The sequence below is a fragment of the Symphalangus syndactylus genome, chromosome 20 (assembly GCF_028878055.3).
Source record: "Symphalangus syndactylus isolate Jambi chromosome 20, NHGRI_mSymSyn1-v2.1_pri, whole genome shotgun sequence".
Taxonomy (NCBI): Eukaryota; Metazoa; Chordata; class Mammalia; order Primates; family Hylobatidae; genus Symphalangus; species Symphalangus syndactylus.
Genome location: NC_072442.2, coordinates 14,013,359 through 14,029,797, shown reverse-complemented (window position 1 = coordinate 14,029,797; position 16,439 = coordinate 14,013,359). Strand labels below are relative to the sequence as shown.

The 16,439-nt window shown below is 45.6% G+C and overlaps 1 protein-coding gene across 1 annotated transcript in view; it reads right to left on the bottom strand.

Moving 5' to 3' along the window:
* The window catches only part of SCPEP1 (serine carboxypeptidase 1), a 29,448-nt gene that overhangs the window by 7,902 nt on the left and 5,107 nt on the right, over positions 1-16,439 (bottom strand). The window contains exons 3-10 of the mRNA XM_055258822.2: positions 13,453-13,542; positions 11,095-11,250; positions 10,654-10,728; positions 7,558-7,630; positions 3,728-3,765; positions 3,107-3,235; positions 1,688-1,781; positions 256-369 (exon numbers count right to left, since the gene is read on the bottom strand). Coding sequence (XP_055114797.1) covers positions 256-369; positions 1,688-1,781; positions 3,107-3,235; positions 3,728-3,765; positions 7,558-7,630; positions 10,654-10,728; positions 11,095-11,250; positions 13,453-13,542 — 769 coding nt within the window. The remainder of the gene's footprint in view (positions 1-255; positions 370-1,687; positions 1,782-3,106; positions 3,236-3,727; positions 3,766-7,557; positions 7,631-10,653; positions 10,729-11,094; positions 11,251-13,452; positions 13,543-16,439) is intronic.

Here is a 16,439-nt window from a genome sequence, read left to right as displayed (position 1 = left end):
CTCGAGCAATCCTCTCAACTCAGTCTCCCACAGTGGTGGGATTATAGGCGTGAGCCACTGCATCCAGCCCTGACAAGTCATTTACTGTCTCTATATCTATTTGCTCACCTACAAAATGTGGATAGTAATATTGTTTACCTATAATGTATCATCACCAACAACAAAACCCACCCTACAAATTCAGGTCTCTGAATTTGCACCTCTTCTCTCCCCTAATAACTCTACAAACGGCACTTAATTAGGTGGTGTAAGTACCTCCCCAGGATTGATCCTCAGGAATAATTTTGAGCTTCTTTCTGATGGGGCCATTCATGAGCTGGCTTAAGGCATCTCGTTGTAGGTGTCTCACGTGGCGCTGACAAAGATGAACTAAAACCAAACTGGTAGATGGTGAGTCAAAGGACTGGAAGTAAGGCCAAGAGGACATCTTTTTTTTTTGACACAGCATCTCGCTCTGTCGCCAGGCTGGAGTGCAGTGGCGCGATCTCGGCTCACTGAAACCTCCGCCTCCTGGGTTCAAGAGATTCTCCTGCCTCAGCCTCCTGAGTAGCTGGAACTACAGGCGCCTGCCACCATGCCCAGCTCATTTTTGTATGTTTAGTAGAGACGGGGTTTCACCATGTTGGCCAGAATGGTCTCGATCTCTTGACCTCATGAGCCTCAGCCTCCCAAAGTGCTGGGATTACAGGTGTGAGCCACCACACCCGGCCATGATGACATCTTTACCAAGCTGCTGGGGATGCTGCACAGCAAGAGGAAGGGTTTCAGATTCAGCTGGAAAAGGAAAAGCGTCACCTTGATTCAGCCCCAGCGGGAGGAAGGAAGTCAGAAACACATTGAGAGTGGAGAGGCTTTATTATTAGGTTGGTGCAGAAGTAACTGCGGTTTTTGTCACTAAAAGTAATCGCAAAATTTCTAAATTTCAATGGCACTCCAGCCTGGGCAACAGAGTGAAACCCTATCTCTTAAAAAAAAAAAAGAGAGAAAAAATAGATTTGTCAAAATTGGTTCAAAATAAGGGGTTGGTAGGGAACTGAGTGGGAAGGGAAATAATGCTTCATTGGTTGTGAGTTAATAATTCTTGAAACCTATCAAAAACCGCAGTTACTTTTGCACCAACCTAATAGTATTGATTGTACATTCTATAGACGTGGGGGCCATTGGGATTCTCCAGAATGGCCAAAGAGAATCATCTAGGAAGTGGAACCTAGGGTATCCTGCAGCCTTTATATGCTTCTTGGCTGGCTGAAAGACGACTAAATTCAGCCTTGAATTGCTGTTGTAATTTGGTGTACGGAAGCTGGTTTCTAAACTTCAAAAACATCATGCTATGTGACAGAAGCCAGTGCAAAAGACTAACTATTGTGCGACTGTATTTATATAAAATGTTCAGAGAAGGAAGATCTAGAGAGACAGAAGGCAGATGAGTGGTTGCCTGGGGCTGGGAGTGGGAATGAGAACTGTCTGCAAGCAGACACGTGGGATCTCTTTGGGGTGACGGAAATGCTCCATAACTGGATTGCAGTGATGACTGCACAACTCTGGGAAAATACTGAAAACCACTTACAATGAGTTAATGTTATGGTATGCAAATTATATGTTAATAAAGTTTGTTTTTTTTTATAAACAGGTTTCTTTTTGCATGGAGGCTGAGGCAGGGACTTTAATAACTTCAAGGTTCACTCACCTAGGTGGCTCTGTGTGAATTCTAGACTCGACTCCATTGTAGACGTGGGAGTGCTTTTAGTTAAGATGTTATAGAAGTTCACCCCATCTGTGTTCTGAAATATAAAAGTTTATTTGGCTGTTTGTTTCATTTTCCTATCATCAAAGCTTCCAAACAGAAAGACACATGGCTCTTTATCTTATCCAAGGACAGGTTTAATTTTGTATATCTGCTTGGATCAGAAAGAAATACAGCTTTGGCTGGGCCTGGTGGCTCATGCCTGTAATCCCAACACTTCGGGAGGCTGAGGTGGGTGGATCACTTGAGCCCAGGAGTTTGAGACCAGCCTGGTCAGCATGGTGAAACCCCTCTCTACTGAAAACACAAAAATCAGCCAGGCATGGTGGTGCTCACCTGTAGCCCCAACTACTCTGGAGGCTGAGGCATGAGAATCACTTGAACCCAGGAGGCAGAGGTTGCAGTGAGCCGAGATCAGGCCACTGCACTACAGTGTGGGTGACAGAGCCAGACTTGGTCTCAAACAAAAAAAGAAAGAAAGAAAGAGGCCGGGCGCGGTGGCTCAGGCCTGTAATCCCAGCACTTTGGGAGGCTGAGGTGGGTGGATCACCTAAGGTCAGGAGTTCAAGACCAGCCTGGGCAACACAGTGAAACCCCGTCTCTACTAAAAATACAAAAATTAGCTGGGTGCGGTGGTGCGTGCCAATTATCTCAGCTACTCGGGAGGCTGAGGCAGGAGAATCACTTGAGCCCAGGAGGCAGAGGTTGCAGTGAGCCAAGACTGTGCCATTGCACTGCAGCCTGGGCAACAGAGCGAGACTGTGTCTCAAAAATAAATAAATAAATAAATAAAGGAAAAAAGAAAAAAAAGAAAAGAAAAGAAAGAAAGAAATGCAGCTCTGAAGGCTCAGAAACCAGCTGTGTCAGCCCACTCTCCCTGGAGTGGTGAGCATCTCATATGAGCAGTGATCAGGCCCTGCAGGGAAAAAACCAAGGGCCTAGGGGTTAATTTACAGGGAGAACACAGTTGCAGAGGGGCCTCCACTCCCAAGTCCTCAGCCTACACATTCTTTCCTTCTGGCTCTCTGGAGTCAGAACGTTGCTTGGCAAGGGTCCCAGTAAGGGAATGTGTTGTCTCCACACACTCCCCTCTGCAAGACAGTCTTTTTTTTTTTTTTTTTAATAGAATCCATACATTTAGTGAAGGACAAGCACGTCTTGCATGCCTGGGTGGCTTTCTGACTCTGTAAGGAGCCACTACATCACTGCTCAGACCCAAGAGATTTATTACCCAGCATGCAATCATTTGCAGATATGTGGGGAGCCTCAGTATAGACTCCAAGTTTGACAACACCAACCATGGGCCCTGTACCCACCAGAAAAAGCCAACCAGGCTGGCCTCCGAGTGTTTCCCCTTTTTACCTGTTCTATGATCATTTCTGCTTTCCCCCACAGCTCTGTGGCCTCTCTGTAGAGCCCCTTATCTACGGCATTCAGTACTTGCTCTGCAACCTTAGACACCTCTGCCAGACCTTTGTCTTCGAGAAGAGACTGGAATGCAAACCAAGAGCAAAAAGACCCACTTTACTTGGGAACATCAATCTGGTATTGCCGCAGTTAGGGAGGGGTAGGAGAAAGAGGGGAAGGAAGGAGAACGGGAGCTCACGTATCAAAGTGTATTGTTACAAGCCACATGTTTATTGGAGGAAACACAGCAAATTGTTAACTGAACCTAAGTAGGTATTCACAGTGATCTTTCAACGTTTTTGCATATTTGAAAATTTTTGTAATAAAAATTTAGGGCATTGGAAAAATGTGTTTCTTATATCTGGAAAAAAGTGATGTGTGCTGATTTTCTTTCAATTTGTCCCTGAGGTGAGTGAGCTCTTGCTTTGGGTCTCCAACTCTATATGGATGACTAGTCCCTAAAAAGCAGTGTCAACCACATAGGCAAACTCATCCAGCATCTCTTTTCCTGGGGTCACAGCCAGAAGAGATCGGCTGGGCTGTTTGCCCAGAGGGCGCAGATGTGTATCTACTTACCATGCTGTACAGGTAAGGTCCCCAGGAGAGCACCGAATCTAAAGGAAACCACATATGTACAAATCAAGTATGTCATACCTCTGTCTTTCCAAAGACAAACCTACTGTCTTCTCTCCAAAGAAGAAAGAGACAGAAGGAAGAAAGCCGGTGGCTTTGGATTGCCAGGCTTCTCAATTCACCTGTACCCGTGCAGGAGGCAGGCGGATGTCTCAGTGTCTGGAAGGTGGGATAAGGGTGTGGGGGCCTTTCTGTTGACTCTTAAGACTAATGGCACATTAATTTGGCCTGATACTGGTCCAGCAAGTGAGTCATTGCCGATGACAGCATCCCCACAGGCAGGCTGTAGGTATGCAGGTGGAGGCTCCTATCTGTGGACCTCTAGGCCTCTTGACAGCTTAAAATATTTCCCCACCCTCACATTTCTGCTCTGCATCTTATTTGCTCCACCAGTTTGGAGATATTAGCTTCTGCCAAGGAGCTAAACAAGGAAGATGACTAATGAGTTTGCAACAACGCAAGTGGCTACATTGCCAATTGGCTTATTCCCATCCCACAAACATATTGAGAATTTACTAAGGGTCTGGAGGCGGCAAAGGCTTAAGATATAAATGTGAGTAACATAATGCCTGTCCTCAAAGAGAATAGTAGTTGACCTTGGTTTAGACAAGCTCACAACTATTAAATACTGTATCACTAGGTAAGACAAGTGCTATTGAAAGACACGCCAACAAAGAATCAAGGAACTCAACTTATAAAGCACATTTGAGTATGTCTCTCCTTAGCTTAAAAGTATTCAATGGCTCCTTAAGGCAAAGTGTCTCAAAGTAGGTTTCAAGTAGTCTTAGTTCTGCAGGAACTAAGTCCATGTTGCCCAGTCTGGTCTCGAACTTTTGGGCTCAAGCAATCTGCTCGCTTTGGTCTCCCAAAGTGCTGGAATTACGGGTGTGAGCCACCATGCCTGGCCTGGACTGGTATTCTTTAGAGTACACTCTGAGAAATGCAGGCACACCAGGACTTCCGTGGCCTAGCTGTTAATTGCCTCCCGGGCTTAACCTTCACACTTGCTTCTCAGTTTCTTGAAACACAGGATTGGTTTCAGTTCTCCAATGCACCCCACTTCCTGTTTGATCTGGGCCAGAGATTGGTAAACTTTCTGTAAAGGGACAGATAGTAAATAATTTTGGCCCTGCAGGCCAGCCTATCTCGGTTGCAACTACTCGACTCTGTTCTTACAGCCTCCAAACAGCCATAGACATTAAATGAACTTTTACCGGCTGGGTGCAGTGGCTCACGCCTGTAATCCCAGCACTTTGGGAGGCCGAGGCGGGCAGATCACCTGAGGTCAGGAGTTGGAGACCAGTCTGGCCAACATGGTGAAACCCCATCTCTATTAAATATACCAAAAACATTAGCCAGGCGTAGTAGCGGGCACCTGTAATCCCAGCTACTCAGGAGGCTGAGACAGAAGAATCGCTTAAACCTGGGAGGCGGAGGTTGCAGTGAGCCGAGATTGCGCCATTGCACTCTAGTCTGGGCAACAAGAGCAAAACTCCGTCTCAAAACAAACAAACAAAAAAACTTTTTTTACCAGAGCAGGCAGCAGGGCAGACTTGACTCATGGGCCCTTGTTTACCAACCTTTGACGTAGGCCTGCATTGTTCAATAGAACTTTCTATAGTAATGGAAGTGTTCTATATCTGTGCAGTCCAAAGTGCTAGCTAATAGCCCCATGTGTCTATGGAGCACTTGGGTGTGGAGAGTGCCACTGAAAAAATGAAATTGTATTTAAAAATTATAATTAAATTTATATAGTCACGTGTGGCAAGTGGTTACCATACTGACATGGTCACATGGGCTTAGTGACAGTGCAGATCAAGACCTTCTTGAAGATCAGGAGCATATCTGTGTATCTTTGCCTGGCACCTAGAACAGTATCTACTACCTAGCAAGCAATTAACAATTGTTCATGGAAATTAACAATACTTCTCCCTCCAATGTTTCTGGGATAGAGGGGCAATACTTAAAGTGGATCTGGAAGGATGGATTACGATCCAGACAAACAGATTCATAAGGTAAAGTGGGTCACGGCAAGGAGAAAAAGGTAGATTCCAAACAGGATGAATAACACTTGCAAAGCCAGGAAGCGAAGCTTACTGATCTTGGAGAGATAGTGTAGCAAGGTGGTTAGGTTGCTTGGATTCCAATACCTGCTGCCTGGATTTGAATCCCAGTCCTACCATTTAGCTCGGTGACTCTAAGAAAGTTGCTTAACCTTTCTGAGTCTCAGTTTCATCATTTACAAAATTTGGATAACAATAGCATCCATCCCATGGAGTTGTTGTAAGGATTATATGAAGTTAGCACATGTAAAGTACTTAGTGCTATTGTGAAACTGAGGAGACCCATGAGGAAGTGAGAGGGCCAGCATCATAATTTTGAGTCATAAACAACTCTTATCTGTGTTCCCAATGAGGATGCTCAGTTATGAAACAGCACACCTCTGGGTTGCAAGACCTGATGGAGACTCTGTCTTGCCATCAACATGAATAAAAGAGCAGTATCTGACAAGAACTCTCATGCTTCTGACCTAGGCTTCTGCAGTTTTATGACGTCCTACGAGATCCATCCAGGAAGGAAAAACAGATAAACAAATAGCAGCTCTCCTCTTCATGCTGACTCAGTTTTATGCTACTTCAGTCCTACCCTGCAGATGGCAAACATGAGGGTAAGAAATAACCATTCCAAGTCGTAACAGTTATTGGGAACATGGCTCTGTAACAAGCAAAACCCTATCGTTTCGGGGTAAATATTACCTTTTATAAATGATTATTTTTAAAAAACTGAGCCATAATCACAAATCACAACTGTACCTTCAGAAGAGTTTTGATGAATGCATATGCCTGTGTAACCACCCCCTGCAATCAAGATAGAGTTTCTTCATGTCCCTTTCCTGCTTATTTCCCTCCCTTGCCCCCAGGCAGCCTCTCTTCTGATTTCTAACTTGATAGTTTGGTTTTGCCTGGGGAAAATCACGTTTTGTCAGGTTAGAACAATGGTTGTCAATCAGGGATGGTTTTGTTCCCCAGGGAGACATTTCTGGTTGTCACACTGGGGTGGTGCTACTAGCATCTCCTGAGTAGAGGCCAAGGATGCTGCTGATAATATCCTACAATGCACAGGACAGCCTCCCACAAAAAGAACTATATGACCCACAATGTCAATAGTGCTGAGAAACCCTGTGCTAGAGTGAATGCCACCAGGATGATTGTTTCAGATGTCTGGGGCCACACCCCGGGTGTCTGCAACATAAACAACTGTTATTTATGCTCGCAACACGGATGCTCAATTACGAAACTGCACACTTCTGAGTTGCAAGACCAGACGATAACCTTGTCTTGCCATCAATATGCGTAACAGTTGGGAATTTTACCCTAAACACTTATGTCAGCATCAGGGAAGCAGAGGGGCCAGGATGACAAAACAGATTTGCCTTTGTACTGAGCCGCACAGACCTGGATTTGAATCCTGACTAGGCCACTCATCCCATGCGGCGGAAAGCACATTTCATGACCTCTCTGAGTCTTCAGAATGCCTCCAATTGTAAAATTTGATCCTTTTGTTGTGATAATTAAATTAAGAAAACTCAGTTCAGCCCTTAGTGGTCCATGGTAGGTACTCTGTCCCTATATTTCTTGGATGCAGCAAATACTTTCTCTACGGGCCCAGAACATTCTGCTGTTTAGCTCTTTGATCTGGACAACACAGCCCAAAGTCCCAGGAAAGGATGGGCAAAAGGGCAGTGAAGAAATGCCTGAAAATGCCATACTTACCAACAGGGGAGATCCAGGAATCACCCAAGGCAACCCCGGCAAAGTTGCACTTGATGGTCCCTTGCTGAATGGCCTGAAAGAGGAAACAAGAAATGTCCTCAGGCCAGATGCAGTGGCTCACACAGTAATCCCAACACTTTGGGAAGCTTAGGCAGGAAGATCGCTTGAGCCTAGGAATACAAGGCCAGCCTAGGCAATGTAGTGAGACCCCCATCTCTACAAAAAGTTAAAAAATCAGCGGGGCATGGTGGTATGTGCCTTATAGTCCCAGACACTCAGGATGCTGAAGTCAGAGGATCACCTGACCCCAGGAGGTCCAGGCTAGCCTGGGCAACATGGCAAAACCCCATCTCTACAAAAAATACAAAAAGTAGCCAGGCACAGTGGTGCTTGCCTGTAGTCCCAGTTACTCGGGAGGCTGAGGCAGGAGGATGGCTTGAGCCCAGGAGGCAGAGGCTGGAGTGAGCCGTGATCATGCTACTGTACTCCAGCCTCTAGCCTGGGCAACAGAGCAAGATCCTGTCTCAAAAAAAAGAAAAAAAGTCTGAATATTTGAGATGAAAATTTACAGAAATAGAAAGTTGAGAACTACTGATTGAAGAAAGCAGGCTGAAACCAGTATGTATAATACGATCTCATTCAGCTAAACAATTTTATATAAATGTGCACAAAAATATTTAGAAAGCTATATACCCAGGTGCTAACTATAATGATCTCCATCAGGTGGGAAGGTGAAGTTTTCATTTTAATTTATGCTTGCTATAGTTTCCAATATTCTATAATGTACATATGCTGTTTCTATAAGTTTTTTTAATTAATAAATCTTAAAAAAAAACCCTTATTTAAGCTCACTGATATTCAAACATAGGAGCCAGAAGGAAATGTGAAGGTCTTTTACTTTGCCTCATTTGTGCCCTCACACTCACCAACTGACTGCATTTAAGTGTGTCATGTATCCTTCTAACCCTTTTGTTTGCCGTCACAGCATGCAAATCTATCTCCACATATGGAAGTGTTTTTGACTTACAAACAAGGTTATCTCATATTGTTCCACAACTAAATACCCAAAGGACAACTTTCCACACTCAGTACATATAGCTCTCTGTATTCTTTCTTTTTTCTTTCTTGTAGAGACAGGGGTCTCACTATGTTGTCCAGGCTGGTCTCTAACACCTGATCTCAAGCAATTCTCCCACCTCAGCCTCCCAAAGTGCTGAGATCCATTCTTTTTTTTTTGAGAAAGAGTCTCGCTCTGTCACCCAGACTAGAGTGCAGTGGCGCAATCTCAGCTCACTGCAACCTCCGCCCCCTGGGTTCAAGCAGTTCTCCTGCCTTAGCCTCCCTAGTAGCTGGGATTACAGGCATGCACTACCATGCCTGGCTAATTTTTGTATTTTTAGTAGAGATGGGGTTTCACCATGTTGGCTAGGCTGGTCTCCAACTCCTGACCTCAAGCGATCCGCCCGCCTCGGCCTCCCAAAGTGCTGGGATTATAGGCATGAGCCATCGCGCCCACCTGGATCCATTCTTTATGCTGGATGCAAAGCGTTTCATCTTGGAAAGATGTACCTATTTTATTTAAGCAATCCTCTACTGACAGCCAACCAGCTGTTTTCAGTTTATAAACATTATAAACAATGGCATAATAAACATTCTCTGACATATACATATGTGTAAGTATTCCCATAGGACAAAATTATTGGGTCAAATGACACATACATTTAAAAAATTGACAGACATTGTCAAATTGTCTTTTTAAATTTAAATTAATTTGTATTCCCATCAAAAGTGCACGACAGCACTTATTTCCCTGACTTCTTACCAAAACTGGGTGTTACCAGTCTTTTAAATATTTACAAATCTCATGGACTTGGCTTACTAATAAAAGCTAAAGATTTTTCTTATGTCTAAAGGCTGTTTATATTTCTTCTATAAATTGCTTGTCCACATTTGTCTTTGCTCATTTTTCTACTAGGACAGTGGGTTTTTGTTTTGTTTTGTTTTTGTTTTCCTGAGACACGGTCTTGTTCTGTCACCCAGGCTGGAGTGCAGTGCCATGATCACAGCTCACTGCAGCTTCAACTTCTTGAGCTCAAGCAATCCTCCCACCTCATCCTCCCAGGTAGCTGGGATTACAGCCAGGAGCCACTGTGCCCAGCTTATTATTATTATTTTTTTTTTGTAGAAACAGGGTCTCGCTATGTTGCCCAGGCTGGTCTGGAACTCCTGGTCACAAGCGGTCCTCCTGACTGGGCTTCCCAAAGTGCTGGGATTATAGGCATGGGCCACTGCATTCTGTCCTAATTTTTATTTTTGTGTTTAGATTTTAATCTATCCAGAATTAATATTTTATACAAGGCAAGAATACAAGTTTTCTATTTTCCAAAGTGACAGACATTTGTCTCCATAACATTTATTGACATTCTATCCATGCCCCCATGATTTGAAATGTTATCTTATATTTATATATGATCATATATAATACAAACATATGATACATACACATATATATGTGTGTGTGTGTGTTTCTGGATTCTATATCCTGTTGCAATTAATCTATTTGTCTGTTGCTATGTCAGTACCACATTCTTTTTTTTTTTTTTTTGAGACGGAGTCTCGCTCTGTCGCCCAGGCTGGAGTACAGTGGCGCAATCTCGGCTCACTGCAAGCTCTGCCTCCTGGGTTCATGCCATTCTCCTGCCTCAGCCTCTCCGAGTAGCTGGGACTACAGGCGCCTGCCACCACGCCCGGCTAATTGTTTGTATTTTTAGTAGAGACGGGGTTTCACCGTGGTCTCGATCTCCTGACCTCGTGATCCACCCGCCTCGGCCTCCCAAAGTGCTGGGATTACAAGCGTGAGCCACAGCGCCCGGCCAGTACCACATTCTTTTACTCACTCATGCTTTATATCTTGTTCCAGATCTAGTAGGGCTATCTTCACTCTTCTTTTAAAAACTTTTCATGGTTATTACTACAGATTTAATCTTACTCTGCATGTACATGGCCCTGTTCAAAGTATATTTAATATCACGTGAGTATATAAAAGTAACATAATTTTTTGTCCAAAACCATAACAACAAAGTTATTTTCCATTACCTTATAAAGCTCTAGACCAATGCCAGCTGCCATTTTTCCTCCATAGGACTCTGAGAAAATGTAGAATGGAACTGTCTAGCAAGAAAAGGAATTTATACAGAATTAACTACCTTGATTGCTTTTTGAGTCACACAAATTAATTTCAAATTTCTATTGCACGTAATGGCCAGAAAAAACAAATCTGCTTTGTCTTCCTCCCCGACCACTCCGTATCTGATTATTGCGTCTGATTAGAATGCTCACTCCAAGGTCATTCTTTCAAGTTAAATATCAACTTTAGAGATGACAGAAACAAAAGTCCACAACCCAATCTTGGGAATAAAAAAGTTTTCTCTGAAATCAGTTAGGCATTAAACTCTGGAGGCAGTTCAGGTTTATGCTGATGGATGTAGAGTTGCTATTGCCAGCCCTTTACTTCGCTGTTCCTGATTCTTTGCTTACCTGGAATTCTTTGTGGCAATTGAAGAAGGTCTTCAGGAGAACCATCATGTCTGAAGCCACCATAGCCAGGTCCTTGGCATAGGCACCACTACCATTCACGTAACTGAACCCAGTGCCCACGGGATTATCCACAAATAGGAGACTGGCAGCCTGGAGCTATGTACCATAGAGGAAAACGAAATGCTGCAATCAGACATTTGGTCACCAATTATCTTTGGATCATTTCCTACTAGCTCAGCAAAACCCACACATGTGAGGATACCAGTGTGGTGATGATATCCCTGTTGCTAAAAGAGATTTTTAAAAATAAGGGACAGGTACATAGAAAAAAAAAAAAAAAAAAAAAGAAAGTCCCCCTGCCCACCCCCGCCCCCTCCACCGCTGCAAAAAAAAAGGGAGAGGCAGGAAGGAAAGATTAACACACACGGGGATCAAATAATCTGGGCTGTTGCTTTTCACACAATACAAATGTACTAAATGTAATAAACTAGTGCAGAAAGACGCATGCAGAGACAGTCTATGCACAAACTCGAAGAAGCCAGAGGACACTCAAAGTCTGGACACACATCAGTTTTCTTGGAAATGCATCCAATTTCCACATTGGCCTGGCTTCTCTGTACACTGCAAGAACAGAATTTATTCTAATACCTTTTCCAAAGAGGTTGACAGTTATAAAATTTACATATAAAAGATTCTGAATAATGACACAGTCCAACCATGTCCCTTGATGATGAGGAAATTAAAGCCCAGAATGTGTCTAAGGTCACAAAATCAGACAGGCAGTGGCAGCATCAGGACTAGGACCATGGTCCTCACTCATATGGCCCTTTTAGTTCTAGGAGGCTTGGGGACAAGTGGGGGTGGTGGGTGGAGGTAGGGGATGACGACAACCACTTCTGCAAGTGAGACTTCTGTTAGAACCACGTACTGGAAAGGCCCAGGCCAGGAGGACAGCATGTACGAAGACCCGAGGCAAGAGTAGGAAGCACTTAAGAAAGACCAGAGGCCGGGTGCGGTGGCTCACGCCTGTAATCCCAGCACTTTGGGAGGCTGAGGTGGGAGGATCACAAGGTCAGGAGATCGAGACCATCCTGGCTAACACGGTGAAACCCCGTCTCTACTAAAAATACAAAAAATTAGCCGGGCGCCTGTAGGCCCAGCTACTCAGGAGGCTGAGGCAGGAGAATGGCGTGAATCCGGGAGGCGGAGCTTGCAGTGAGCCGAGATGGCGCCACTGCACTCTGGCCTGGGCGACAGCGCCAGACTCTGTCTCAAAGAAAAAAAAAAAAAAGAAAGAAAGACCAGAAAGCAGCTGGGCACGGTGGCTCACGCCTGTAATCCCCGCATTTTGGGAGGCTGAGGCAGGCGGATCACAAGGTCAAGAGTTCAAGACCAGCCTGATCAGCATGGTGAAACCCCATCTCTACTAAAAATACAAAAATTAGCCAGGCATGGTGGCACATGCTTGTGATCCCAGCTACTCAGGAGGCTGAGGCAGGAGAATCGCTTGAACCCAGCAGGCAGAGGTTGCAGTGAGCTGAGATTGCGCCACCGCACTCTAGCCTTGGCGACAGAGAGAGACTCCATTTCAAAAAAAAAAAAAACCAGAAAGCTTAGCTCCTAATGCGAGAGGGAGGCTGGAAGAGGAGCACTGAGGAAAGTGGAGAACATTCATAGCAATAAGCGCAGCTGGGAGAGCCGGAGCACAGGGAGAGGAACAGCCACAAGCCTTGAGTGGGGCCCACGCTGTGCAGCAGCCCTAGGGTGGGTGCGCAGTTCTGCCCACGGGCAGCCTGGGCGTCAGGGCTAAGCAGGTGGACAGCGGGAGTGACCCGAGGCTGGGTTTGGCAAGGCTGTAAAGGGAGAAGGATATGGGAGTTGATCACAGGAGGGTGAGGGAAGGAGGAGACGCTAAGAATGAGGGGGAGGTGTGAGAAGGACAGCAAGAGAGACATTGAAAGGGGAAGTCAAGATACAAGTAGGAGGAGAGGAGAGAGAGAGAAAAGGACAGGGGGCTGTGGCTGGAGGGTGCAACCATGATGTCTGAGACTGTGGAAATGGCCAGCGTGCATAACACAGGGTCCCAGGTGTCTGCTCTAGTAAGTTTTTGAAGGCAGCTGGAGAGAGGGGTTGTCTTGGAGAAGGCGAGGCAGACTGGTGCAAGATAAGCTGTCCTGAGAAATGGGAGAGAAGCCAGGCCAGAGAGGAAGCCTGCAGACAAGTGCCCATGGCCTCAGTATTCACAGGAAGAGGAAAAGGACAGCGAGGGATTGCTACATTTGTGGCCCCTCCCAGAGTTGGGCAGGGCCTCTGAGAGGCCACGGGACAAGGTTTAGCTCAGGACCGTCCTCACCGTACCCAGGTGGTTTTCCGTGGTTTGAGATCACTGTCAAGGGGCCCAATTTCCTCAAAGTTTCCAAATCCAGTGCTGGAACCGCCTGGACCGCCCTGTGGAAAAGAGAAGAAACAAACAAAAATTTTAGTCAAATCTTAGTCTTTACAATGAATGACCACGTTTGCTATAGATGGTTTATGAGTTAGTGATGGCTGGGTCAATTTGCACAAAAGACACAATTTCTCCAGTGAACCAGGGACTTCCACATTAGCAAAGCTCCCCTAGTAACTGCTGAGGTTTTTCTCTTTGAAAGGAGCAGAGCTGAGCTAAGGGGTCCTCAACAGAATGTTCCTGACTCTTGCTCTTTTCTTTTCTTTTCTTTTCAGACAGGGTCTAACTTTGTCACCCAGGCTGGAGTGCAGTGGTGCAATTTCGGCTCACCACGGCTTCTACCTCTGGGGTTCAAGTGATCCTCCCGACTCAGCCCCCTCAAGTAGCTGGAACCACAGGCGCACACCACCATGCCTAGCCCGGCTAATTTTTGTATTTTTTGTAGAGGTGAGGTTTCACCATGTTGCCCAGGCTGGTCCCGAACTCCTGGGCTCAAGCAATGCTCCCGCCTCAGCCTCCCCAAGTGCTGGGATTACAGGTGTGAGCCATCACACCCAGCTGCCGCCTGATTTTCTGAGCTGGAGCCTTGGCCTGCCGTAGGCCTTGCTGACCTGAAGGAGCTCTAACAGGACTAGATACTGGGCCTTCTGACTCTTCCTCCATCACCCTTTCCCCAGGAGATGGGAGACTCTTCAGAGTCCCTGTGGATTGATAAGGGACCCAGACTTAGAAGCAGTTTGATCAAGCAGATTCTGTGGATATAATGCAGCAGATTCTGAAGTCCCAGGGCAGGGAGAGTTTGATACTGTGAGTATCCATGAGAGAGGCAAAGGCAGGATTCTGAACCGCAGCTCTGTGTTGGGGGCAGTTCTATGGGCTCTGAGGGCTTCAGAGAGAAAAGAAACTAAGAGGCAAATAGGACGGGTTGGGTGGGCTTTCTAATTGAGACAAGAGGAGGCCCTTTGGGAGGTGGTCAGGGGAAAAGATGGTCAGTGCTTTTTCTGGACGAATCTAGGGGCCAATTGAGGTGGGGAGTCTATGAGGAAGGCCCTGTCAGCTGAGGCGAGGGAAAGGGCTGAGGACCTAGAATAAAAGGATATGGCCTCTCTGTGCACTAGCAGGATGGGTAGGAGAGGGAGATATGAAAAGACGAAATGGGGACTGGACGCGGCAGCTCATGCCTGTAATCCCAGCACTTTGGGGAAGCCAAGGTAGGCAGATCATTTGAAGTCAGGAGTTCGAGAGGAGTTCGAGTCCTGCCTGGCCAACATGGTGAAACCTTGTGTCTACTAAGAACAGAAAATTAGCCGGGTGTGGTGGCGTGCGCCTGTAGTCCCAGCTACTCGGGGGGCTGAGGCACGAGAATCACTTGAGCCCAAAAAGTGGAGGTTGCAGTGAGCCGAGACTGTGCCACTGCACTCCAGCCTGAGTGACAGAGCGAGACATCATCTCAAAAAAGAAAAAGAAAAAAAAGATGAAAGGGAATACCTTGGGAAAAACAGAAGCCAGGGCTATTTGTGTAGGGAAATCTAAAGAAAAAAGAAAAAAAGACAAGATAGAGTCAGGGCTAAAGGGTAACTAGCAACAGCAAGACGGCCCCAAAAGGGAAAGACTTTACAACACTAATGTTTTGAACTTGGACCAACCTAACTCTGATAAAATTGGAAGGCTATACATCCCCCTGATCATATGCCCTTTGTATCTTATTCCTAACACAGTAGTAAAAAGTTCACAAACCAGATGAAGACGTTAACTGCAGTCCCATTAAAAATAACAGCAGAAGTAATGGTACAACTCAAATGTCCCCCAGTAGGGGAACAGGTTAGGCAACTATAGCACATCTACAGCATGGAATGCTACATTGCCACTTAGAATCATGAACTATAAAAAACGATGTGGCCACATTGAAAAATATTTATAATGCAATATGCAATAAATTAAAGCCAGGGATCTACCCTCCAATGAAAGCTGGGTTCCTTTTTCCTCATGGACTTATTAGGATGAGGTGGGATCAAAGCAAAAGGAGAAAAGCTGGAAATCCTGGGGGTTGGGTCTTTATGGGAGAAATCTCAGTTCTCCTCTGCTTCTGGTAAGCCAGGGAGACAGCAGAAGATGACCTCTCCCTCTCCTCTCTCCTCATCCCCCTCTCTTCAAAAGGCAATGAGATGCTGGCTGGAGGAAGCCTCTGTTCTACATGAATATATCCTGTTGTAAAACCTCTTTTTGGTCTAGAACTTTGGGATAGGGTGCTAGCATGGCCCAGGGCTATCCAGAAACTCTGAGACACAGTCAGTGTGTCAGTGGACCAACTGAAATGCTTCGAAGACTTGAAAGTGTCCCTAATATAGTTTGCTAACCCACTTAGAAGACATGACTTCAATCCTCAAAGATTCTCCCCAGAGAAGTCAGCACACATGTCCTCAGTAGGCTGCTAAAACAGATCTCCTTTTCATCTAAATTAGTTATTTCTTCTGTAAGCATAATCTTTTTTCTTCTCTCTTGGGCCTCTGGGTAAGTGAAGAGCAATTTATTCTCTTCAGTTGATAAACTTCAAATAGCATCTCAGCTCACCGGGCGCAGTGGCTCACGCCTGTAATCCCAGCACTTTGAGGGGCCGAGGTGGGCGGATTACCTGAGGTCAGGAGTTTGAGACCAGCCTGGCCAACATGGTGAAACCCTGTCTCTACTAAAAATACAAAAAAAAAAAACTTAGCCAGGCGTGGTGGCACATGCCAGTAATCCCAGCTACTCAGGCGGCGAGGTAGGAGAATTGCTTGAGCCCGGGAGGCGGAGGCTGCAGTGAGCTGAGATCATGCCACTGCACTCCAGCCTGGCTGACAGAGCAAGACTCTGTCTCAAAAAAACAAACAAACAAACAAACAAACAAAAAAATAGCATC